This window comes from Panthera leo, chromosome F3 (assembly GCF_018350215.1).
Source record: "Panthera leo isolate Ple1 chromosome F3, P.leo_Ple1_pat1.1, whole genome shotgun sequence".
Lineage (NCBI taxonomy): Eukaryota > Metazoa > Chordata > Mammalia > Carnivora > Felidae > Panthera > Panthera leo.
The window spans coordinates 68,732,859-68,755,232 of record NC_056696.1 but is presented as its reverse complement, the minus strand read 5'-3'; the positions used below and the strand labels follow the sequence as shown (position 1 = coordinate 68,755,232).

The 22,374-nt window shown below is 62.6% G+C and overlaps 1 protein-coding gene across 4 annotated transcripts; it reads left to right on the top strand.

The window, feature by feature from the left end:
* Nucleotides 1-324: 324 nt before the first annotated feature.
* Nucleotides 325-20,959, top strand: ATP8B2 (ATPase phospholipid transporting 8B2). 4 transcript variants are annotated; one of them, XM_042925272.1, is made up of 28 exons: nucleotides 325-406; nucleotides 3,720-3,787; nucleotides 5,761-5,819; nucleotides 6,146-6,259; nucleotides 6,376-6,474; nucleotides 6,702-6,763; nucleotides 6,857-6,929; nucleotides 7,231-7,301; nucleotides 7,531-7,610; nucleotides 8,432-8,590; nucleotides 8,775-8,863; nucleotides 10,625-10,821; nucleotides 12,878-13,086; nucleotides 13,735-13,778; nucleotides 14,063-14,228; nucleotides 14,351-14,539; nucleotides 14,690-14,805; nucleotides 14,889-15,053; nucleotides 15,141-15,252; nucleotides 15,352-15,457; nucleotides 15,548-15,692; nucleotides 15,892-16,075; nucleotides 16,178-16,401; nucleotides 16,769-16,852; nucleotides 17,123-17,368; nucleotides 17,476-17,614; nucleotides 19,203-19,333; nucleotides 19,516-20,958. In XM_042925272.1, the coding sequence occupies exons 2-28, from the start codon at nucleotides 3,757-3,759 to the stop codon at nucleotides 19,780-19,782; spliced, it is 3,561 nt and encodes a 1,186-aa protein (XP_042781206.1). In that variant the 5' UTR covers nucleotides 325-406; nucleotides 3,720-3,756; the 3' UTR covers nucleotides 19,783-20,958. The 4 variants fall into 4 exon arrangements, with proteins under 4 accessions (XP_042781206.1, XP_042781205.1, XP_042781203.1 ...); XM_042925271.1 differs by lacking the exon at nucleotides 325-406 and adding an exon at nucleotides 3,426-3,534; XM_042925269.1 differs by lacking the exon at nucleotides 325-406 and having other exon boundaries at nucleotides 14,934-15,053; nucleotides 19,516-20,959.
* The last annotated feature ends 1,415 nt before the right edge of the window (nucleotides 20,960-22,374 follow it).

Below are 22,374 nucleotides of genomic sequence, written 5' to 3'. Positions count from 1 at the left end.
GGGGAGGGTACTCGTTGCCCCGCCACGCGCCCCCGGCCCCCTCTCCTCCGAATAAAAACGTCCCGGCTCTCTATCCCCGGCTGACTCGGCTTTTTGGGGTGGGGGCCGCGGCCTCGGAAGGCCTAAGACCCCTCCGCCGCCCCGCATAAAGATGGCGGCTCCGCCTCTCCTCCCCTCCCCCCTCCCCAAAACCCCCCTCCCGCCCCCCGCCTCTGCCGCCGCCTCCGTCACTTCCGCCCCGCCGTGGCCGAAACTGACACAAAGTAGCGGGCCGAGCCCCGGGGGAGCGGGGCTGCAGCTGGGGGCGGGAGCCCGCGGGGAGCCGAGCCGAGCGCCCCCCGCCGCAGCCCCCGGCATGGGCAGCACGGGGCGGCCGGGGCGGGCGCCGGGCGCGGCGCGCTGAGAGGTGAGGCGGGGCGGGCGGGGCGTCGCGGGGGCGAGGGTGTGGGTGCCTGGGGCTCGGGGGTCCGGGGGCCGTGCGCCCGGCGGACGATGGGGGTCCGGCGGCCTGGGGCTGGGGGGGTCCGGCGGCCTGGGGCTGGGGGTCCGGGGGCCGTGCGTCTGGCGAAGGATGGGAGTCCGGAGACCTGGGGGTCCGGGAGCCGTGCTTCTGGCGGAGGATGGGGGTCCGGGAGCCGTGCGCCTGGCAGAGGATGGGGGTCCGGGGGCCGTGCGCCTGGCAGAGGATGGGGGGCCTGGGGCTGGGGGTCCGGGGGCCGTGTGTCTGGCGAAGGATGGGGGTCCGGAGACCTGGGGCTGGGGGTCCGGGGGCCGTGCGTCTGGCAGAGGATGGGGGTCCGGAGACCTGGGGCTGGGGGTCTGGGGGCCATGCGCCTGGCGGAGGGTGGGGGGCCTGGGGCTGGGGGTCCGGGGGCCTTGCGCTCTGCGGAGGATGGGGGGGCTGGGGGTCCGGAGTGCGTGCTCCCGGCGGAGGATGAGGGGCCCGGGAGGTTGGGGGTCTGGGGTGCGTGCGCCCGGCGGAGGATGGGGTGCCCGGGAGCTGGGCGCCCGGCGGAGGGTGGGGTGCTTAAGGGCGGGGGCACGGCGCAGTAACCCCGGGCCGAGGGTCTGCGCGCCCTGAGAAGGGGCTTCGGGCTGGTCTTCTGCGGGTGGAGGAGGTCTCTGTGCGTGCGGACTGCCAGGGGTGCCGTGGCGAGGGGCCCTGGGGATTAGGAGCTGGGGGCCGCGTCCTGGCTTGCGTCCTTGGCGATGTAAGGTGGCAGGGTCGCCGGGGGTCTAGGATTCCTCTTCCTTCTGTTCCCCCTGACCTGCCTGCCTCCTCGGAAGGAAGGGCTCAGCCTCTCAGGGTTTGGGCTGGAAGGCAGCAGGGACCGGTCCCGCAGGAGCAGCCGTGTTCCTCCATGGATCTTGCCTTCTTCCCAGAACTGGCTATTTTTATCCCAAATGTGGCTGCAGAGGGGGCTGGGGCAGGGCGACAGGCAGGACGACGTGGCCGGTGGGCCTGATGGTTCAGGAAACCCAGGCTGTGTGAGGCTTGGGAGGAGTGAGAGGGTCCCTGTTCCAGGTCGCCACTGCTGTTCTCTCCCTATGAGTCCGCCCCTCCGCCCCCCCCCCCTTCCCCCCTCTGGGGACGAGGTCTGGGACCAAGTCTCACTTTGGTTCCTCCCAGGGTCTGAGGCGTAAAACAACTTTTGGGCTCCGCGTGCAGTTTCCTGACTCCTAAAAGGGTGTGTGGTTCCTTTATTAATTCCTTCATAGGGTCCCAAACCCACATCTTCAGGCCAGTGGTGTTTCTTGACTGCCTCCCTTGCCGAGGGTGGGGCTGCAGCTTGTGGTGCCCACCCTTCCATCCTCCCCTTTACGCTCTCCGTCCACACCCCACCCTGCCGTGACTCATACTCCAGACTGGGTGGAGACCCTGGCCGGGGCCCCTGGAGGAGGGCTTGGCATCCCTGAACCGAGGATGAGGTTTTTCCTCCCGGGCCAGGCACCCTTGGAGGCTGGTTTTGGGGAGGGTCTGGGAGGATTTCTGCCTGATCTGGGGCTCAGATAGGGAGTCAGGGTTAGTGAAGGGACGGAGGCTGGTGTGGGCCCCCGGCTGTGGCCTGAGTCTGTAATTACAGAGGTTGGGCAGACAGGCAATTAGTATCTTTTTGGGTTGACAGGCAAGCAGGCTGTGCACAGGAGACTGGAGTCAGGGGAACGAACGGGGGGAGGGGGGGGCGGCGGGGGGGACTTTTATCCAGACAGAGGCAGGGGTCACAAGAGTGCCTGGAGCCTGGCCGGCAGTTTCCTGTGGGTCATGCTGGGGATAGGGATGAGGCTCTGTGACCCCGCCTTATAGGTCAGGCCTTTTACTTCTATAGGTGAAGGGAGGGACGGGGGAAGATGGAAGGAAGCAAGGGGCTGTGTGACTGATGCTCCCGGAGCCTGCGACTCCTGCCACCCTGACTGGGCTGGACTTGTGGGGGCAACAGAGGGCGACTCCCCACCGGGGTTGGCAAGGCCCTGCTGCTGGCCCAAAAGGGCAGCTGACCCACACTGAGAGGAAGTGGCTTGGGGGCTGTGTTCAGGAAGTGAAGGCCATGCCTCTAGGGTGAGCTCCTTGGAGGAGGTGAGAATAAGCTGGGGGGTGTGAACACTAGAGGAGGTGAGAATGGGCTGGGGGGTGAGCACTAAAGGTGAGAATGGGCTGGGGGTGTGTGAGCACTAGAGGAGGTGAGAATGGGGTGGGGGTGAGCACTAGAGGAGGTGAGAATGGGCTGGGGGGGGTGAGCACTAGAGGTGAGAATAGGCTGGGGGTGAGCACTAGAGGTGAGAATAGGCTGGGGTGTGTGTGAGCCCTAGAGGAGGTGAGAATGGGCTGGGGGGTGAGCGCTGGGGGTGAGCACTAGAGGTGAGAATAGGCTGGGGGTGAGCACTAGAGGTGAGAATAGGCTGGGGGTGAGCGCTAGAGGTGAGAATAGGCTGGGGTGTGTGTGAGCCCTAGAGGAGGTGAGAATGGGCTGGGGGGTGAGCACTAGAGGTGAGAATAGGCTGGGGGTGAGCACTAGAGGTGAGAATAGGCTGGGGTGTGTGTGAGCCCTAGAGGAGGTGAGAATGGGCTGGGGGGTGAGCACTAGAGGTGAGAATAGGCTGGGGGTGAGCACTAGAGGTGAGAATAGGCTGGGGTGTGTGTGAGCCCTAGAGGAGGTGAGAATGGGCTGGGGGGTGAGCACTAGAGATGAGAATAGGCTGGGGGTGAGCACTAGAGGTGAGAATAGGCTGGGGGGTGTGTGAGCCCTAGAGGAGGCGAGAATGGGCTGGGAGGTGTGAGCACAGGAGGTGAGAATGGAGGCCCCAGTGGTGGGGGCTGGGGGGTGTAAATTTTGAGCAGGGCGGAGCTGCGGCCCGTTTCCTGAGGCTCTGCCAGGTGTTTCCTGGCCCGGGCTCCCTCGGCCCCACCCTTGGTAGAAATTCTGCTTTCCAGTGAGCCCGGCCACCCGGAGGGCACGCGGAGGGCACCCGGCGTCCGTTCCCCTGGGATGGGTCTCCGGGGAGCTGTGCCCTCCCGTGTGGCCACTTCCTTTCCCTGTAGGTCTTGGCTTCTGTTAGGCGTCAGTCCTGACGCGCGCGCACACCCCCTTCCAGGGCCGAGGCCTGGGGGAGGCAGTGGGGGAAGGTCAGAGCTGGGGGAGGGAACCTTCCGAGGAGTGTGAAGAGGGGAATAAAGAGGTACCCCGGCTTTCTGACCTCACGCGTGTGTCACCTTCCTGCAGGGTCTCCCATGGGATTGCTGGGACCTTGCTGGGTGAAATGGCGCTGTGTGCAAAAAAGCGCCCCCCAGGTAAGACGGCGGGCGGGGGCGGGGGGAATCGCGGGATCGTGGGGATTGGGTGTTACCATGGCTCAGGGAGCAAAGGGAACGGGGACCACTGGCTGGGTGTGAAGGAGGGTGGCTCACAGCCCCGCCCATCCTGGGGGGGGCGCCTAGGGGCGCGAATTCTTCCCCTGGATGCCCGAATTCTTCCCCTGTGGTCCTAGCGGGGTCGCGGGGGCACCTGCCCCTCGTCTCGGGAGGCTTCGTCTTGGGCCTGGGGAGCCGTGTTCCCATCTTGTCAGCGCATCGCTCCCTCGGCGCCCCCTCCCGCCGGGTTTTCCTGCGGGCGGGGGCGGGAGGAAAGCGGTTGCCCGGACGACACTGGCGGGAGGCCCCCCCCCCCGGGGGCGGGGCTCGGAGGCATCGCCTACGCGGCGCTGGCAGGCGCTGCCCTGCGGGCGGGGGGCGGAGCCGGGGCGCGCGGGCGACCGGGCCTGGGGGCGGCGGCGGTCGCGGGGATGGCCGGGGCTGCAGGTGGGGCGCGCGCCCGGCGGCCGGGGCTCCTGCGCCTGCCGGGGGGGCCGCCGCGTCGGCGCTGCTGAGGCCGAGGACAGACCGACAGACTGCCCGCTCTGCCCCCGTTCAAACCGGGATCATGACGGTCCCCAAGGAGATGCCCGAGAAGTGGGCCCGGGCCGGGGCGCCCCCCTCCTGGAGCAGAAAGAAGCCCTCTTGGGGGACAGGTAACGGGAGCTGCGCCTGGCGGCCGCCCGAGCCGTGCTTCCCCTCTGCGCCCTCCCGTTTGGTGCCCCCAGCCTTTCCTGGGCTTCTCCGTTCCAGACCCCCAGGTCCCTGCCGCTCCCTGGTAGGAGTCTCCGCCCGAGGGGCCCCCTCTGCGCTGCGGCAGTTCCTGGGAGTGAAGTGTCCCCGTGGGGACGGGGACAGGACGGACCGCTGAGTGGGCAGAGGATGCTGTGGTCTGAGGCTTTGCTGCAGGCGGGCTCGGAGGGGTGAGGGTTGGAGAGGGGAGGGGCAGGCTCTGGAATGCTGCCTTTGGCTCCAGCCCGGGCCCGATGCGGTGTTTACTGCCCCAAGACACCCCCCCTTCTCAGCCTCTGGCCCTTGGGACAGAGGTGGGCTGGGGAGCCCTTCACTGGGCGCCCCCATGTTCCGGGACCCAAACGTGCTGCCTGCAGCCCCAGGTTGGGGGATGCTCCGCATAGGTGTTGCTCAATTGTCACTTGGTTAGTGGCAACTGTGTTGTTTAAGTGCGGATGGCACAGGAAGGGTTACAGTTCGGAACAGCCCTTCAGAGTACATCCCGTTCCTGACTCCTTCGTCCCTGTCTTGGTCTGCATGACCCGTATCCCTGACCCCCCCTTCTCCTACTTGAAGAGGAGCTTTGAAATAAGGTGATGTCATTGTGGGCCAGTCAGAAGGCGCTGCTGGTGACATGTGACAAGCAGAGGCTCCTGTAGGGGGTACACACGTGGGACCGTGGGCCGGGATGCTGCCGCAGAGGCAGAGCGGTTGTAGAGCACGGTGACCCTGTCTTGCTGTCCCCCCCCCCCCCCCCCGCAGGTTAGGAGCATAGGAGCAGGGCCACCATGGCTGGACCTGGGGGGGATGGGGGGGGCGGTGCTCCCAGGAGAAGGATGCTTTTTGTCTTCAGCTGCTATTTCTCTGGGGATTCCTGAGGCCATAAAGCCTAAGGTGTTAATTAAAGGGACGGGGGAGGGGACCTGAGTGCCCCTAGCAGCCTTGCTGCTGTCGGTGAGGAAGGGAGAGGGAGAGGCTGTCTTGTCCTGGGAACAAATGCCCGCAGAGCCCCGTGGCCAGGCTGGTGGTGACAGGGACCAGAGGGAAGAATTGAGGGACACCTCAGGCGTGGGATCGACTCCCTCAAACTGTGTACTGTGGAAAGAGCCACGGGCCCTCAGCGGAAGGCCCTGACGAGGCGGCCGGTAGCCCCCGCTGAGTGCCGCGTCACTCTGTTGCAGAAGAAGAGAGGAGGGCGCGAGCCAACGACCGAGAGTACAATGAGAAGTTCCAGTACGCGGTAAGTGACTAGCCGCCTGCTCCCCTCCTGCTCCCCTCCTGCGTGCAAAAGGGCAAAGGCCTGGGTTGGGGGGGCGGGGGGGGGGGCAGGCAGCCTCCTGGCACCGCTCCGCCTGCGACCGCTGAACCTAACTTCTCGCTCCTTCGCCTGTCAGCGCAGGAGGGCACGTGCAGCCCATGAGACTCCCTGGTCGCTGCCCTCTCCTCCTCCCACACCTGTGGTGGCTGGCTTTTGGGGGCAGAGGTTTGGGAAGTGCAGGGGGAGGGTGCAGCCTCCCTCTGGTTCTGGGTCATGGTGAGAAGCCGCCTTGTCATCTTCTGCCGTAGAGTAACTGCATCAAGACCTCCAAGTACAATATTCTCACCTTCCTGCCTGTCAACCTCTTCGAGCAGTTCCAGGAAGTGGCCAATACCTACTTCCTGTTCCTTCTCATTCTGCAGGTGAGCGTCCTATAGCCGACCCTCTGCAGCTCACGAAGCCGAGTAAAGTCAGGGGGAGAGAGGTCGGGCGGGAGCACTGGCGTGGATGGGGCCTCAGAGCCCTCTTGCCCTTGTAGTTGATTCCGCAGGTGTCTTCCCTGTCCTGGTTCACCACCATTGTGCCTTTGGTCCTTGTCCTCGCCATCACAGCTGTGAAAGATGCCACCGACGATTACGTGAGTCGCTCCTGTCCCCGCGCCCCTTCCTCGCCTCCGCTCCCGCCTCGCTGTCCTCCACGTCCTTGATATCTCGGCCGGGGCCGGGGGCGGAGCCAGAGCCAGGGAGGGGGTAGATCTGTGGACAGGTGCACACAAGGTGGGGGCGGCGCTCTCTGCATCCCGCAGTCCTCTCGGTCCCCGAAGGCGGGGGCGGTGTCTCACTGTCTCCGTTGTCCCGTCTTCAGTTCCGCCACAAGAGTGACAACCAGGTGAATAACCGGCAGTCTCAAGTGCTGATCGATGGAAGGTGAGTGCCTGCTGGCCACCGAGGGCCCTCGGGAGGAAGGGTCCCCGGGACTTCCTCTAGCTCCTGACCTCTCTGCTCTGGTCACTGCTTCAGCCTCCAGCAAGAGCAGTGGATGAACGTCCGTGTTGGCGATATCATCAAACTGGAGAATAACCAGTTTGTGGCGGTAAGGGACAGGTGCCCCTCTAGGCCTACGAGGCTCTTCCCTTTGTTTTTGTTTTTGGTTTTGTTTTGGCAGAAAGAAGCAAGTCTTTCATGGTTTACCACTGCCTCTTAAACACCTATGGAAGGAAACTTCCTTGAGTGGGAAACTTCTTGTCCTCTTAGCGCACCTGGGCCTGACTCCTTTCTGGCCATTCATGCTTGGGACTAAGCAAACCCAGAACACTGAGGGAAGGGAGGGACCAGGGAAGCGTGCGTTGTGATGCAGGATGGTCTTCAGGCTCCTCACCAGGCTTTCTCTCCAGGCGGATCTCCTCCTCCTTTCCAGCAGTGAGCCCCACGGTCTGTGTTACATCGAGACAGCAGAGCTCGATGGGTAAGTCGGACGCCTGGTGTCACACATCTTCTGCCTCCTTAAGGGTAGGAGGCTTGTGTTTTGGAAGAGGTTCCCAGGTCTGGGATCTATACCCTTTGGAAACTTTAGGGGTTGAAGGCTCTGAGCCACTCAGTAATGTGGAGGAGGGCGATGCCCTGAGGTCAGGTGCCCCCAGGTGGAATGTGGGGGAAGGGAAGAGAACCAGGACTCAGGGATGCTGTCCTTCCAGAGAGACCAACATGAAAGTGCGGCAGGCTATTCCGGTCACCTCGGAGCTGGGGGACATCAGCAGGCTCGCCAAGTTTGACGGTGAGTGATTTGGGGGAGCGGCCTTCAGGTAGAGGACGTGAGTTGGGTTTTGAGGTTTCACCTGCACGTTTTCCTTTTTGCTGTGCTGCAGCTCCCGGGACCTGTCTTTGTCGCAGTGGTGGTTGGCGGGAGGGGGGCGGTGGGGGTCAGGATGCCAGGCGGCTCTCGAGTTCATGGCCATTTCCGGGGGTCCTCAGGGCTGATAGCTCCCTCCTGGCTGTGTATGTTGAGAGAAATTCAGTTTCTTCTTCTTCTCATTCAGCTCCAAATGATGACACGTAGTCCTTCTAACAAGAGGAGCCGTAGTGGGTGTAAGGAAAAACCACCCAGCTCCACCCTCTTTAGACGGCCAGGCACACTGTATCCGTCCGCGCTTTGTCTGTGTTCAGGCAACTGTGAGCACAGAGCGGTGGGATCCTACTGTACCCAGATCTCTACGTCCTGCCTTTGTTTCAGCTATTAAATTCGTTGTCTGTGTCTTACCGTTATTTATAGGAACGTACCTCGGTGTAGCAACTGCGTCAAGTTGCGCCATCGACGTATTGTATTCAACTGCCCCTCGACTGTTCAGTTGTTTCTAGCTTTTTGCCGCTCAAAGAATGCTTCGGTAAACTTGTGGCCTATGCCGTGCTTGCCGTAGAACACAGTCCCCAGAGCTGGGCCCGAGGGTCCGTGACTTTCGATCTCCATTCATTCCTCCCCAAAGTTGCCCGGGTCCGCGTGCTCCCGGCCGTGTGTGGCGGTACCTGTCTGGCCGCCGGCCGCCTCGCCGTCAGACTGTGGACGGCGCCAGCGGTGACGGTGCTCTGCGTTCCGCTCAGGTGAGGTGGTCTGCGAGCCTCCGAACAACAAGCTGGACAAGTTCAGTGGGGTCCTTTACTGGAAGGAGAGCAAGTTCCCGCTGAGCAACCAGAACATGCTCCTGCGGGGCTGCGTGCTGCGTAACACCGAGTGGTGCTTCGGGCTGGTGGTCTTCGCAGGTGAGCCTCCTGGGGTGCAGGGGAAGAAGAGTAAGCAGTGGAGCCTCGGCCGCCCTCAGGCACGTGGGAGGCGCCTCGGGATAGCCTCTGTCTCCTCCACTCCCGTGCTGCAGTTGGGGTCCACGGGCAGGAGCCCGGGGGCAGATGGGCTGTTCGTTCCGCAGCCCCTGCCACTGCTTCCTAGGTCCTGACACTAAGCTGATGCAGAACAGCGGCAGGACGAAGTTCAAGAGAACGAGTATTGATCGCCTAATGAACACCCTGGTGCTCTGGGTGAGTCCTCACACAGGCCCCTGGCCTCCGGTGCCCGGGCCGGTGCTCCCGCCTTGCCTGCCTGGTCAGCAGTGGAGCTTTAGGTTTTGGTTTTATTTATTTATTTATTTTTTTTTTTAATTTTTTTTTTTAACATTTATTTATTTTTGAGACAGAGACAGAACATGAATGGGGGAGGGGCAGAGAGAGAGGGAGACACAGAATCGGAAACAGGCTCCAGGCTCTGAGCCATTAGCCCAGAGCCCGACGCGGGGCTCGAACCCACAGACTGCAAGATCGTGACCTGAGCTGAAGTCGGACGCTTAACCGACTGAGCCACCCAGGCGCCCCTAGGTTTTGGTTTTAAAGCCACCGGCAGGTCAGCCACTCACGGGCAGTGTTGATTTCGGGCCCCCTTCAGGCTTGGAGGATGTTGTTTAAAAAACCCGTAGGAACGTGTGTGAATCAAGAACTTGAAGGGAGTAAATCACGTCTTCCCCTCTCTGGGTTCCAGTCACGGTGGTAACTTTGTGCAGCTTGTGACCTTCTGTTTGCTTTTGCCAGAGGGACAGGGAGGCCTCCGTGGGGTGGGGAGGGAGGGGAAAGAAAAAGTTCCTTTAGGCCTTTTCCCCGACTTCTAAGAGTGGAGGACCCCAAAGGAAAAGTTTCTGTTTTAGTTTTTGGCACTTCCTGAATTCTCGTCTTGTCTGGCTAGAAACTTGAGCTCCTTGCTGGGCTCTCCTCCCCTTCTGGAGCCCCTGCCCTCCTGCCAGCCTGCGAAGGCTGGGCCAGGTTCCGGTGGGCCAGGTTCTGCTCTGGCCTCAAAGGGTCTGTGGAGACCCAGCCTCTGGGAGCGTGGTTCAGCCTGTCGCACGAAGGCTCTCATCGCCCCTGGCGGTCCTTGGGCACCTGGGTGGCTCCTGTCAGTGGATGCTGCTTTGGAAATAGAGTGGTGTCAGTTTTTTCTTCTGACCACTGAAACTTTTTTATGATCCTTTTTCAGGGACTCCCAAGATTTACATTTTTATTTTTTTTAGATGTTTATTTGTTTATTTAGAGAGAGAGAGAGAGAGAGGGAGGGAAGGGCAGAGAGAGGGGGAGAGAGAGAGAGAGAGAGAGAGAGAGAGAGAGAGAGAGAATGAATCCCAAACAGACCCCATGCTGTCAGCACAGAGTCCAATGTGGGGCTCAATCCCATGAACCATGAGACCATGACCTGAGCTGAAATCAAGCGTCGGGTACTTAACTGACTGAGCTGCCCAGGCACTCCCCAGATTCAGACATTCAAAAGAATTTTTTACAACCTTTAGAAGATTTTCTATTCACGGTAATCTGCATCTGTGAAGACACCGTTTGCTTCCCTGATTGAAAAAGCTTTTTGGTACTCCGTACGAGATAGCGAACGTCACAGAAACTGGACGTTTTTGTTGGCTTGTGGAAGCTTAATTAGCCCAAGTAAATGGGTGGTTTCCACCAAACTGCCTCGTTACGTTGGGAGCAGGTTGCTCACACCCGTTCTCGCCATCTCGGAAGGTTCCGTGGTGGCAGACTGGGGAGCTGCGCGGCTGTTGGGGCTTCCCCATCATACAGTTAAGCAAGATGTTCGGGGAGAGGCCGCGTGACGGTCACCGGTTCTGGCCGCTTCCCGCTGGAGCATGCCGCCATTTTAAAGATGTCTGAGCTTTTGAGGGTGTGGACGTATGAGTGGTGACCTTCAGGGAGGTGCTTGATTTCGGAGGGTTCCCAAGTAGAGCCTAGCCTCTGCTTCTCATTTGTCGCCAGATTTTTGGATTCCTGGTCTGCATGGGGGTGATCCTGGCCATCGGCAACGCCATCTGGGAGCACGAGGTCGGGACGCGTTTCCAGGTCTACTTGCCCTGGGACGAGGCGGTGGACAGTGCCTTCTTCTCTGGCTTCCTCTCCTTCTGGTCCTACATCATCATCCTCAACACCGTCGTGCCCATATCGCTCTATGTCAGGTACGCAGTGCTGCGCCCCGGAGTCTGCCGGGCAGCCCAGGTGGCCCCCAGGCAAACGTTTCTGTGAAGGTGAGCCCTTTGGGGGAGGAACCCAGACCTGCTGTTTGTGCCTCGAGCTTCTTGCCCTCTGATCCTCTGCGCGTGGAGCAGACTTCGCGCGGCTTCCGGCACTTTGGACCGTGTCAGAGCAAGATCCGTGTGGATTTCTTGGGCACGTGTCGTTTGCGCACCACCTTTGTACTGTGCCACCTCCAGAGAGTGTTAGGAACGGGCCTCCTTCCGAGTGTCGGTCTGGGGAGGGAGCCATCTGAACCCTGATGGGTGCGAGGGCTGTGAAGTCAGCCTACCTGCAGGCCGGCATGGGGCGCAGCTGTGGGCGCCCTCCAGGGCGGCTGGGGGGAGGGGAGATGCCGCCCTCCCGCCGCGATGCCGTGTGGGAGGCACAGAGTCCCACAGGAGTGGGCAGGGCATCGCTCGCTGGGCAGTGGGTCGGGACACATCTGAGGAGGCGGCTGGGCCGAGGGAAGGTGGAGCCCGAGTGGGGAGGCATGCGGGCGGGACCGGGGAGTGGGTGAGAGGGCAGCCCGGGGCCCAGGGTCTCGGTCCTCGCCCTGGAGGGTGTTGGCTCTGTGCCGGTAGACTTCGTAGTAAACCATCGGAAGATTCTTTACAGCGGATCCCAGGAATGCTTCGGGAAGCGCTGGCTGTCGATGGCCAGCAGCCGGACCGGGATGTAGCAGATCTCTAGGGTGTTTGAGGTGAAGAGAATGTTGACAGGGACCCGCCGGGGAGGAAGGAGTAGGAAGAGAGGAAGGAGGAAATTTCCCTTTGTTCTTCGAGCCTTGTGCTTAAGATAAGGGGACCAGAGACGCTGGGAAGGAAATACTTTCCGGGTGCTCGGGACTCTTCCCACGTGCCGTGTCTGGTTCACAGGCACCCCCAGGTAGTCCTCCCTTGCCGCCCCTCCCCCCCCCCCCACGGCAGTGGGAGAAGACGCGCCCTGGGGGGTAGAGTGGGGGCTTTTCTAGGTCATTGAGCGGCGGTGTGGCCACATGTAAAACGGGAACAGTCCGGTTCCACCTTCTTTGTAGGGACGCCTTGATACTCCATTGACAGGAGACACTAGACTGGAAAATAAGCTTTCGAAGGGGGTTCCTGTGAGCCCTCACGTGGACCGTGTGCTTTGCTGCCATCGCTGGTTCCTCGTTTCTGCTGAAATGCTTTCTCGTTTGCAATCTGACTCTCCCCCATGTCGGCTTGCTGTCTGGGTTTCGGATCCAGTGCCCCTGGCTGCAGCCTGAGAAAGCCGCTTGCTGAGTCAGGCTCCAGGGTGTGTTGGGGGGCGCGACCCGCTCGGTGGGGAGAAGGCCGAGAAGACACGTCCAGCCAGCTGCGCGTTTGCCGGGTAACTGGACCCTGGTCCAGCCTCGGTCGGGTCAGAAGCAGGGTTCCAGGTGTGCCCCACGCCCCGATGTGTGCTGGCCCGACGGCCGCCTCCCTGGGGCGCTGGCAGTCCGTACCCCAAAGGCAGCGCCCTGCAGGCAAGAGGACGGGGAGGACCCTGGGATGTGGAAAGCGCCCTGTCGCTCGGCATTATTTCCCCACACGGAGTGGGCGTCTGCGGCCGCCTTGCGCCCTTTCAGAGAGCCGGAGGCCTGAGCCGGGCGGAAGGAGAGGGCTCGCTGTGGGCAGTGAGCGCCAGGGCCCCCCTGTCTGTCTGTCTTCTCTTCTTTCCTCACACACTTTCTCTTGTTTTCTCCGCACGGGCTCTGTGTTACTAGCGCCGAGGTAAGAGCTCGCCGAGAGCCTGGTCCGCGGTCCCTCTCTGTCTGCCTGCACTGTGTGTCCTGCCTGCCCAGGCCCCGTGCACCTTCTTGTCCGGAGAGCGCCGGAGGGTCGGGGTCGGGGGCCGTCCTTGCCCTTCCTGCCCAGGCGTCCACTCTGTCCGTCCGTCCGTCCGTCCCCAGGCGGGGGGCTTGCGGCGAAGGCCCCTGTGGGTGGGGGCCTCCTCGGCTTCCTGCCTGAGCCTCGTGTCCTGCCCCCGCGCCCCTTGCAGCGTGGAGGTCATCCGCCTGGGCCACAGCTACTTCATCAACTGGGACAGGAAGATGTTCTGCGTGAAGAAGCAGACGCCCGCCGAGGCCCGCACCACCACCCTGAACGAGGAGCTGGGCCAGGTGGAGTACGTCTTCTCCGACAAGACGGGCACGCTCACCCAGAACGTCATGGTCTTCCACAAGTGCTCCGTCCGCGGCCGCAGCTACGGTAGGGCACGCGGCGAGGGCCTGGGGCCCCCGTCCCGCTTCCGTCCTGCTGGGTCTGGGGGGCCAGGAGAGCGTGCGCTTGGCACCCCTGGTCAGGACACGGCCGCGGAGCCCCTCCCCTGCCCTCTGCGGATGCCCTCACCCCGGTCTTGGCCCCAGGCAGGAGGGGGCTCCCCGGCTGCTTGAGGTGAAGCCCGAGACGCTGGGCGTCCGTGCGGCTCCCCGTGCTGCTGCTCAGGGCCCTTGTGAGTCTCTGGAATGTGACTGTGTCTTCGGGGCGGCCGAGCCACGGGGTGGCTGGGGACAGGGTGTGTGGGACCTGGCTCTTACAGTGAGCCCCTCTCTGCTTTCTGTAATAGCTCGGGCCCACGGCTGGCGTGTGGGGCTTGATCTGTTGTTAGGCCTGTAGGGTGACCAGCATCTGCGGGGACCGGGGAGCCCTGGCAGGAGAGCAGGTGGGGTCAGGGATGGGGGGCTCGGGGGCCGTGACCCTCAGGCCCAGGTGCCTGGAGTCAGGGGTGCGAATCTGTGTTAGTTGGCTCAGGGTTTGGGGTTGAGGGTCCCCGACGCTGTGGGGATTTTGTGCCGGCTTCTCTGCTGCTCTGAGAGAGCTCTGACCGCGTCTCTCCTTCTGTCCCGGAGTGTGTAGGGGACGTGTTTGATGTCCTGGGACACAAAGCTGAATTGGGAGAGGTAAGGTCCAGCCTCCAGGGTTACTCTCCGTGCCGATTAAATACCGGTCGCCTGACCGGTAGCGGTGGGTGTAGACAGTGGGGTGCGTTCTCTGGTCAAGCAGCAGAAGCTGCTTGGAGAAACGGGTGTTTGCAGGGAGAACTGGTAGCAGAAGTGAGAGTTTTGGGGGTTCACAGTGGGCAGCATCTGGATCCTCTGGGCAGGAGACAGGGTGGGGGCAGCCCCCCCAGATGCAGCCTGAGGCTGACCCCCAGCCTCTGCTTGCTGCCCCCTTTCCTCTGCAGAGACCACAGCCCGTCGACTTCTCCTTCAATCCTCTGGCTGACAAGAAGTTCTTATTTTGGGACCCCACCCTCTTGGAGGCCGTCAAGATGGGGGACCCCCACACCCATGAGTTCTTCCGGCTCCTTTCCCTGTGTCATACCGTCATGTCGGAAGAGAAGAACGAGGGTGAGGCGGGCAGTCTCGGAGCCTCGAGTCTGTCCTGGGGCGCGGCCAGGCAGGGGGGTCCTGGCGGGACGTGTGGCTCCAGGTGGCCGCTTCCAGCGTGTGTGTCCTTCCCGCCCACACAGGAGAGCTGTACTACAAAGCCCAGTCCCCGGATGAGGGGGCCCTGGTGACCGCGGCCAGGAACTTCGGTTTCGTGTTCCGCTCTCGCACCCCCAAAACCATCACTGTCCACGAGATGGGCACCGCCGTCACCTATCAGCTGCTGGCCATCCTGGACTTCAATAATATCCGCAAGCGGATGTCGGTCGTAGGTGAGGCCGGGAGTGGACTGCTGGGGGCATGCGGGGCAGCGTCCTGGCCCGGACTGGGTAAGGTGTGCCGGGGGGTCCTCGTTCGTGTCTTGAGGCTGGGGGTCTTCGCCTGCCTGAGTCTGGGACTTTCTCCTCCTGTGGGCGGCATAGTGCGGAACCCAGAGGGGAGGATCCGACTCTACTGCAAAGGGGCTGACACCATCCTGCTGGACAGGCTCCACCCTTCTACCCAGGAGCTGCTCAACACCACCACTGACCACCTGAACGTAGGTGTGGGGAGCAGGGCCTCGGTTCTGAACGCCGTGTGCTGGGAGGGGCGGGGCCGGGGTGACCTTGGCTCCGTCCCCAGGAGTACGCAGGGGAAGGGCTGAGGACCCTGCTTCTGGCCTACAAGGACCTGGATGAAGAGTACTATGAGGAGTGGGCCCAGCGACGGCTCCAAGCCAGCCTGGCCCAGGACAGCCGGGAGGACAGGCTGGCCAGCGTGTACGAGGAGGTTGAGAGCGACATGATGGTACGGGCTGCCGCGTGGGCCGGGGGGGGAGTCGGGGAGGGCTCGTGCCTGGGGCTGTCCCGTCAGGGCCCCTTGTGGGATTTGCAGCTGCTGGGTGCGACGGCCATTGAGGACAGGCTGCAGCAGGGGGTTCCGGAGACCATTGCCCTCCTGACGCTGGCCAACATCAAGATCTGGGTGCTGACCGGGGACAAGCAAGGTGAGGGGCATAGGAAACTACGTCGGGAGCACCGGGCCTGTCGCGAGTCAGACCTCAGGCCGGACAGGGTGCTGACCTCGTCGGCCTCTCTGTTGGTAGAGACGGCTGTGAACATCGGCTATTCCTGCAAGATGCTGACGGACGATGTGACGGAGGTGTTCGTCGTCACCGGCCACACTGTTCTGGAAGTGCGGGAGGAGCTCAGGTAGCCGGAGGCCCGCGGCAGGCAGATGTCCCCCACTTCCAAGGCCCTGCCCCGGTCCCGGAAGCCCACAGCCGCGTTTCGACCCCCCAGGAAAGCCCGGGAGAAGATGATGGACTCACCCCACACCATGGGGAACGGCTTCACCTGCCAGGAGAAACGTCCTTCCTCCAAGCTCACGTCTGTCCTGGAGGCTGTCGCTGGGGAGTACGCCCTGGTCATCAACGGGCACAGCCTGGTGAGCGTCCCCGTGCGTCGTGGGGGAGGCCTTCCCAGAGAGCGCTTCTCCCCGCACGGCTGCTGCGCCTGCTCTGTCTCCCCTTGTCCCTTGTTGTCACGCCCGTGACCTCACCGCAGGGCCGTGGCCTTCATGGGCTGGGAGGAGTGGCTCCCGGTCCCCCGGGGAGGACGGTGTTCTCTCAGGCTCTGTGTTGCAGGCGCACGCGTTGGAGGCAGACATGGAGCTGGAGTTCCTGGAGACGGCCTGTGCCTGCAAGGCCGTCATCTGCTGCCGCGTGACCCCCTTGCAGAAGGCACAGGTGGTGGAGCTGGTTAAGAAGCACAAGAAGGCCGTGACCCTCGCCATTGGGGACGGAGCCAACGACGTCAGCATGATCAAAAGTGAGGGTGGATGTGCAAACGGGGTGGGGGGGGGGTCCGCCGTTACGGGGACTCTGAACGTGTGGCCTCCGCCCCCCACCCCGTCCCCACTCGTCCCTGCAGCGGCCCACATTGGCGTGGGCATCAGCGGACAGGAGGGCATCCAGGCGGTGCTGGCCTCCGACTACTCCTTCTCCCAGTTCAAGTTCCTGCAGCGCCTCCTGCTGGTGCACGGGCGCTGGTCCTACCTGCGCATGTGCAAGTTCCTCTGCTACTTCTTCTACAAGAACTTCGCCTTCACCATGGTCCACTTCTGGTTTGGCTTCTTCTGTGGCTTCTCAGCCCAGGTAGGGGCCTGCTGCTCACCTGTCTGAGCTCCTCGGGGCACAGGCCTTCCATCCTGTCCGTCGGTCAGTCCCCGTAGGGCCCGGCTGTTGTCTGGCTCACGTCTGGTTGTCCCGGGGGGGGGTCCGGCTGGCTCCAGCTCAGCCGGAGCACTAGACCCTTGATCTTGGGGTCATGAGTTCAAGCCCCTCCCCCCCCCACTGGGTGTGGAGCCTACTTAAAACAAAAACCAACGTTTGTCGAGGGAATAGAGACAGGTTCCAGAAAATTCCATGGGCGCCGCGTGCCGCTCAGCATCCTGTTTCTGCCTGATCTGTGCTGAAGAGAGACTACTGTTCACGCCTCTCTTGCTCTCTGCTCTCTCTGCAGACCGTCTACGACCAATATTTCATCACGCTCTATAACATCGTGTACACCTCCCTTCCGGTCCTGGCTATGGGGGTCTTCGACCAGGTCAGGAGGGCCGGGGGATCCAGCGGGGTGGGGAGGGACTGCGCGGATGGCGGCGCGTGTCCCCACTGCCTGTGGTGCCTCGGGAGGCGGCTCTCGCGCTTGGCCGCAGTGGCCCGTGACCCCTTGGGGTGCTGGACAAAGACGGGGGGGTGGGGGGGGGGGAGACAGCTGGCTCGAGGTGGAGTTTCTCGGGCAAAGAATTTGGAAGGGCGGGGGCCGAGGCGCGCTGTGCCCTCGCCCATCCTGAGGCCTCCCGGGCCTGCCCTGCAGGACGTCCCCGAGCAGCGGAGCATGGAGTACCCTAAGCTATACGAGCCGGGCCAGCTCAACCTCCTCTTCAACAAGCGGGAGTTCTTCATCTGCATCGCGCAGGGCATCTACGCATCCGTGCTCGTGTTCTTCCTCCCCTACGGGGTGTTTGCCGAGGCCGCGCGGGATGACGGCGCCCAGCTGGCCGACTATCAGTCTTTCGCAGTCACCGTGGCCACCTCGCTGGTCATCGTCGTGAGCGTGCAGGTGAGGGGGGACCTGAGCCCCGCCCCCGCTCCCGCCTTGGGGCTTGCCCTGGGCAGGGAGGGGCACGGGGGCACGCTCCGCCTGCCTGTGACCACCGCTTGCCGCAGATCGGGCTGGACACGGGCTACTGGACGGCCATCAACCACTTCTTCATCTGGGGCAGCCTGGCGGTCTACTTCGCCATTCTCTTCGCCATGCACAGCGATGGGCTCTTCCGCATGTTCCCGAACCAGTTCCGGTTCGTGGGTGAGTCCCCAGGGCTGCTGCTGGAGTCCGGGGGGGGGGCCAGCTGTTCCAGACTGACGGGGCGTCTGTCCAGCTCCTGTGTGCGAGGCGCTCTGCGAGGCCCTCAGAGGGCGTGACGGTGAGGAGTGGTCCCACCAGGCCGCGCGGGGTCAGGCTCAGAGGGACGTCAGGGTCAAGCAGGGGCCGACCTCCAGGCCGGTGAGACGACTGCATGGGGTGGTCAGGGGCAGCCCCACAGAGGAGGCTGCCGTGGGTGGAGCGGAGCCCGGGCTGTGGGTTCTGACTCTAGGCCGGAATGCCGGAAGCGGAAATGGCTGGAAAGGTAGGACATCCGAGGCGTCGGGTGGATCGTCAGGCTGTCAGACGTGCTGCTGACTTACCAGGAGCTTTTTTCTGTTGTTTTTGTGAGGAAAGGGAGGGGCGTGGTGTCAAAGGGTTACTGTAGAAACAGCAGTGTGGTGGCCAGTGGCACCCGCTGTATGCCTCCCCCTCTCCCAGGTGTTGGGGGTCTGTCCGTCTGTCCATCCGGGAACATCCAGTCAGCACCCGCTGTATGCCTCCCCCTCTCGCAGGTGCTGGGGATCTTGCCTGTCCAAGGGGCATCTAGTCAGCACCTGCTGTATGCCTCCCACTCTTCCTGGTGGTGGGGGTCTGTCCGTCTGTCTGTCCAGGGACATCCAGTCAGCACCTGCTGTACGCCTCCCACTCTCCCGGGTGCTGGGGATTTTGTCTGTCCCGGGGGCATCTAGTCAGCACCTGCTGTAGGAATTGACAGAAACAGGCAACATCCTTTCTCTCACGGATTTCGTGTTTCAGTGAGAGACACGAGAGCTTACACATCAACAGATAAAACGTCTAGAAGTAGTAAGTTTTATGAAAACCGTAAGAGGGTGGAGAGGGACAGGGACGGTGAGGGAAGACCTTGGAGAAGGGACACCGGCACAGAGAAATGTGAATAAAGGGGGGGCAGAGCTGGGGGGAGAGAGCCAGGACGAGGAAGCCGGAAGGGAGGGGGCTTCCCCAGGGGTCCCCGCAGCAGAGGGGAGGCTGGCGGGCAGGACCTGGCTGTGTGTGTCAGGGGGTAAGAATGGGTCCAGATCGTTAAGCCCTTCTAGTTCAGGGTCAGGAGTTTGAAGTATAATTGGAATATGGCCGGAGGTCAGTGGAGGGTTAGGGGCAGGGAAGCGTCAGAGACCCGATGGTTCTTTGAAGGGCGGCTCTTACTGGTTCGTGGATGACAGAGGGCAAGGGTGGAGATGGGACCAGTTAGCAAGGCTCTGGTGACCATCTGGGTGAGGGCGTGAGGGAGGCAGGCGGCCGCGGCCACCTTCCCAGGTGGACGGGGCGTCCGAGGGAGGAGTCAGGGTTGACTCGGGGCTTTTGGAGCAGCTGAGCGGGGGGTGGCATCTCCTGAGCCGGGAGGCCCTGGAGCAGGGAGTAGGGGTGGGGGTGCAGGGGGGCCGTGAGACGGCAGAAGAGGCGTCCGGTAGAGGTCCGAGGTTCTGGGGAAACACGTTTGGGCGGCGGGGACGGCTCGGGAGCTGACGTGGGTTGCCCCTCGTCTGCCTGTGGCCCCCCACGTCCGCAGGCAACGCCCAGAGCAGCCTGGCCCAGCCCACCGTGTGGCTGACCATCGCGCTCACCACGGTCGTCTGCATCCTGCCTGTGGTCGCCTTTCGCTTCCTCAAGCTGAGCCTGAAGCCCGATCTCTCTGACACGGTGAGCGCCCGGCTGTCTGCTTGGGGGTGGGACCCCGTGTCAGAAAGTCCCCGGGCTCGGGTGCCCGCACTCCGGGCCGCCTGGTGGTCCCGAGAGATGCCCCGCCCTACTCTGTCCCGGGCGCTCCGGGCCCCCTCCCCGAGGAGTCCTCCCCCGACGCGGCCCCTCGCCACCCCCCCCAGGTGCGCTACAGCCAGCTGGTGAGGAAGAAGAGGGCCCAGCACCGCTGCACGCGGAGGCCCGGCCGCACCAGCTCCCGCCGCTCGGGCTACGCCTTTGCCCACCAGGAGGGCTTCGGGGAGCTCATCATGTCCGGCAAGAACATGCGGCTCAGCTCCCTGGGGCTGGCTGGCTTCGCCACGCGCTCCGGCTCCGGCTGGATCGAGAGCCTGCGCAGGAAGAGGAGCGACAGCCCGGGCAGCCCCCCTGACAAGCCCCTGAAGGGGTGACGCTCCCCGCCCCCCCCACCCCTCCCTGCGGATTCCGGCCCAGACAGGGCTCAGAAGCGGAACCAAAAACAGAAGGGCCCGAGGTTGGGTCCACCCCTGCCCTGCCCGGGGCCCGTGGGGAGGCTCAAATCTCTGTATTTTTTTACTCCCTCCGACCCCCACCCCAGGGGCCGAGAGCCCCTGTTCCTGAATTACACGAGAATGTATCGCCGGGAAGCCAGGGACCTGCTGGGGCCCGCGTGCCCCTCACGTCGTGTGCGTCTCTCCTTGATTTGTGTTTGTGTCTGGTTCCATTTTGTCTTTTTTATTTGGCAAGTGGAGGGGGCCTCTGAGCGACTTTTATGTTGTAGGAGAGGGGGCTGGTCCACAGGAGGGTCCCTCCCCCCCCGCCCCCCAGCCACCGGGCTGCACGGGGTGGCTGGGTGGCTGGGGTGGGACCCCTGCCCGGGCCTCCAGCTGCTGGTGGGCCCTTGGGGCTGGTGGAGCACAGAGGAGGATCTGGTCCCATCGGAGTCTCCTTCCTCACCTTGAGAGTGAAGTGCTACCCCTCCCCGAACACACGTCCCTTCCTGGGTCCTGAGTCCTGCTGGTATTGGGCTGGGGCCTTGGGAGGGTGGCCTGTCCTTCTCAGTGACGTCAAGCTGGGTGTAAGATGTTGTCCTAAAAACAAAGATTTCTTTAAATGTGGGTTTGGGTTCCCTGCAGAGTCCTGTCTTCCCTTCCTCCTCCTCTGGCATTTTCCTGCACCCGCACCCAGCCTGCGGCGGGGTCCACGCTCCTCCCTCTGGTAAACAAGGGGTCCCACCCCTCCCGCCAGTAGCCCGCGGGAGGGGGGCCCGGGCGCCTGTCCTTCCTCCCCACTGTCCACACCGCCCATCAGGCTTCTCCTGGGCTGCTTGGTACCAGTTCAGTCTTGGCAGTGGCGGGGGGGGGGGTGCTGAGGGATGGCGTGTGGCTGGAAGGGGTGTGCAACTCTCACACTCGATGTGGGCGCCTCCTGGGAGGTGCACTGGGCAGGGGGGAAAGGGCAGGGGTCCCTTCTGGCCGCACAGTTTACAAACCCAACATCATGTCTGTCTGTGTGTCTCTCAAGGTGAGAGTCTGATTTTTATACCAAAGAGGAAATGATTTTTTTTCATATTTGGTTTGTCTATATTATATAAATATATATATATATATATATATATATATATACAGTTATATATATATTATTTTTTTGGTTCTCTCTCGTTTTTCAGGGAGGGAGGAAAGTACCAAGTTGCATTGAGCTGTAATTAAGGAACATTCTGTATAATTTATGACACATTTCTATACTTGCAAGAATTCTATCATTTTATGGACATAAGAGAAAAAATGCCTTTTTATAAAATTCCAATTTCTGAGACGTGTGTCATTTGTGTGTTTTCTAACGTTTCATCAAGGCTGGTGGTAAAAGTAAAGGCCAGCTTTCTTAGAGGAATTGAGTGGGTGGGGGCTTTGGGGAGGGCCGCGGGGTGGGGGCTGGTGGTGGGGGCTGCCGGCCGGGGGGGGGGGGTGCCGCTGGTGAGGAGGGCTGTTGGTGGGTCCTAGGTGCCCTCTGCAGGCTTCTGGGACCATGTGTCAGCTAGAAGGTGGGCAGACCTCGGGGACTGTGTGTGCGGCCAATGGCTGGGTGCTTAGGGCCTTGAACCATCTGCTTTTCCAAACAGCAGCCAACCGCACCTTCCTAACACATGCCAAGTGGGTGGGGAAAGAAACAGGTAAACAGTGTGAGTTGCTTTTTTTTAGCCCCTAGTTGGAGCCTTTCCCACTGGCCTGGCCCTCCAGTCTCCTGTTGTCGAGGCAGGGGCAGGAATTTGAGGTCAGCAGATAAAGTGAGCTTTCCTGCAGGGCAGGGGGAGTGGGGGAGGCCCTGGATCCCTGGGGGCCAAGTGGCGCCCCTCCCGCCCCCCCCTTCCCCTGTGACCTAACCAGCCTTCTGTCACGAGTGACAATCTTCCTCTTTTTCATTGCTAATGGGGCTGGAGGGGGGAGTGGAGACCAGATCGCTTTTCTCCTTGAGGAGAAATCGTCCAGGGTGGTGTGGCCCCACAGGGCCCTGCACACACGCTGGCACCTGCCTGCAGCCTCTCCCTGGGTCCTTCCAGAATCCTGAGCCTCCGGCAACCACCCCCCCCCTCCCCTCCCCCCCAGGACAGGGAAACAGGCCTTAATCCATTGAGGCTGGCTGGGCTCCCAGCTTCCTTGTCTGGGTCACCCTTCTGGCGACGCCCCCAGCCCCACCCCCGCCTGAGACAGACCCTCCCATGCTGTGGGTTTGGGGGGGGGATGGGAGGGGAGAGGAGGTCCTGCTCAACCATGGAGGGACTGTCCTCCCCCTGCTCCCCAGGTGCACGTGGGGACCAGCTGCTGCCACGGCCGCCCGACACACCTTCCACCGTGTGAACCGTATGAGGCGCCTGGCGCCAGGCCCCCACTGCTCCCCCTTGACTTCCCGCTTCCTTGCACGCGCTGTGGACCTGGGCACGTGTCCCTGTTGCCACCGCTCTCCTGTCCACTCGGACTCGGCAGATGGGTCTGAGGGCGCCACGCTCCCACGGGCACCCCAAGTGC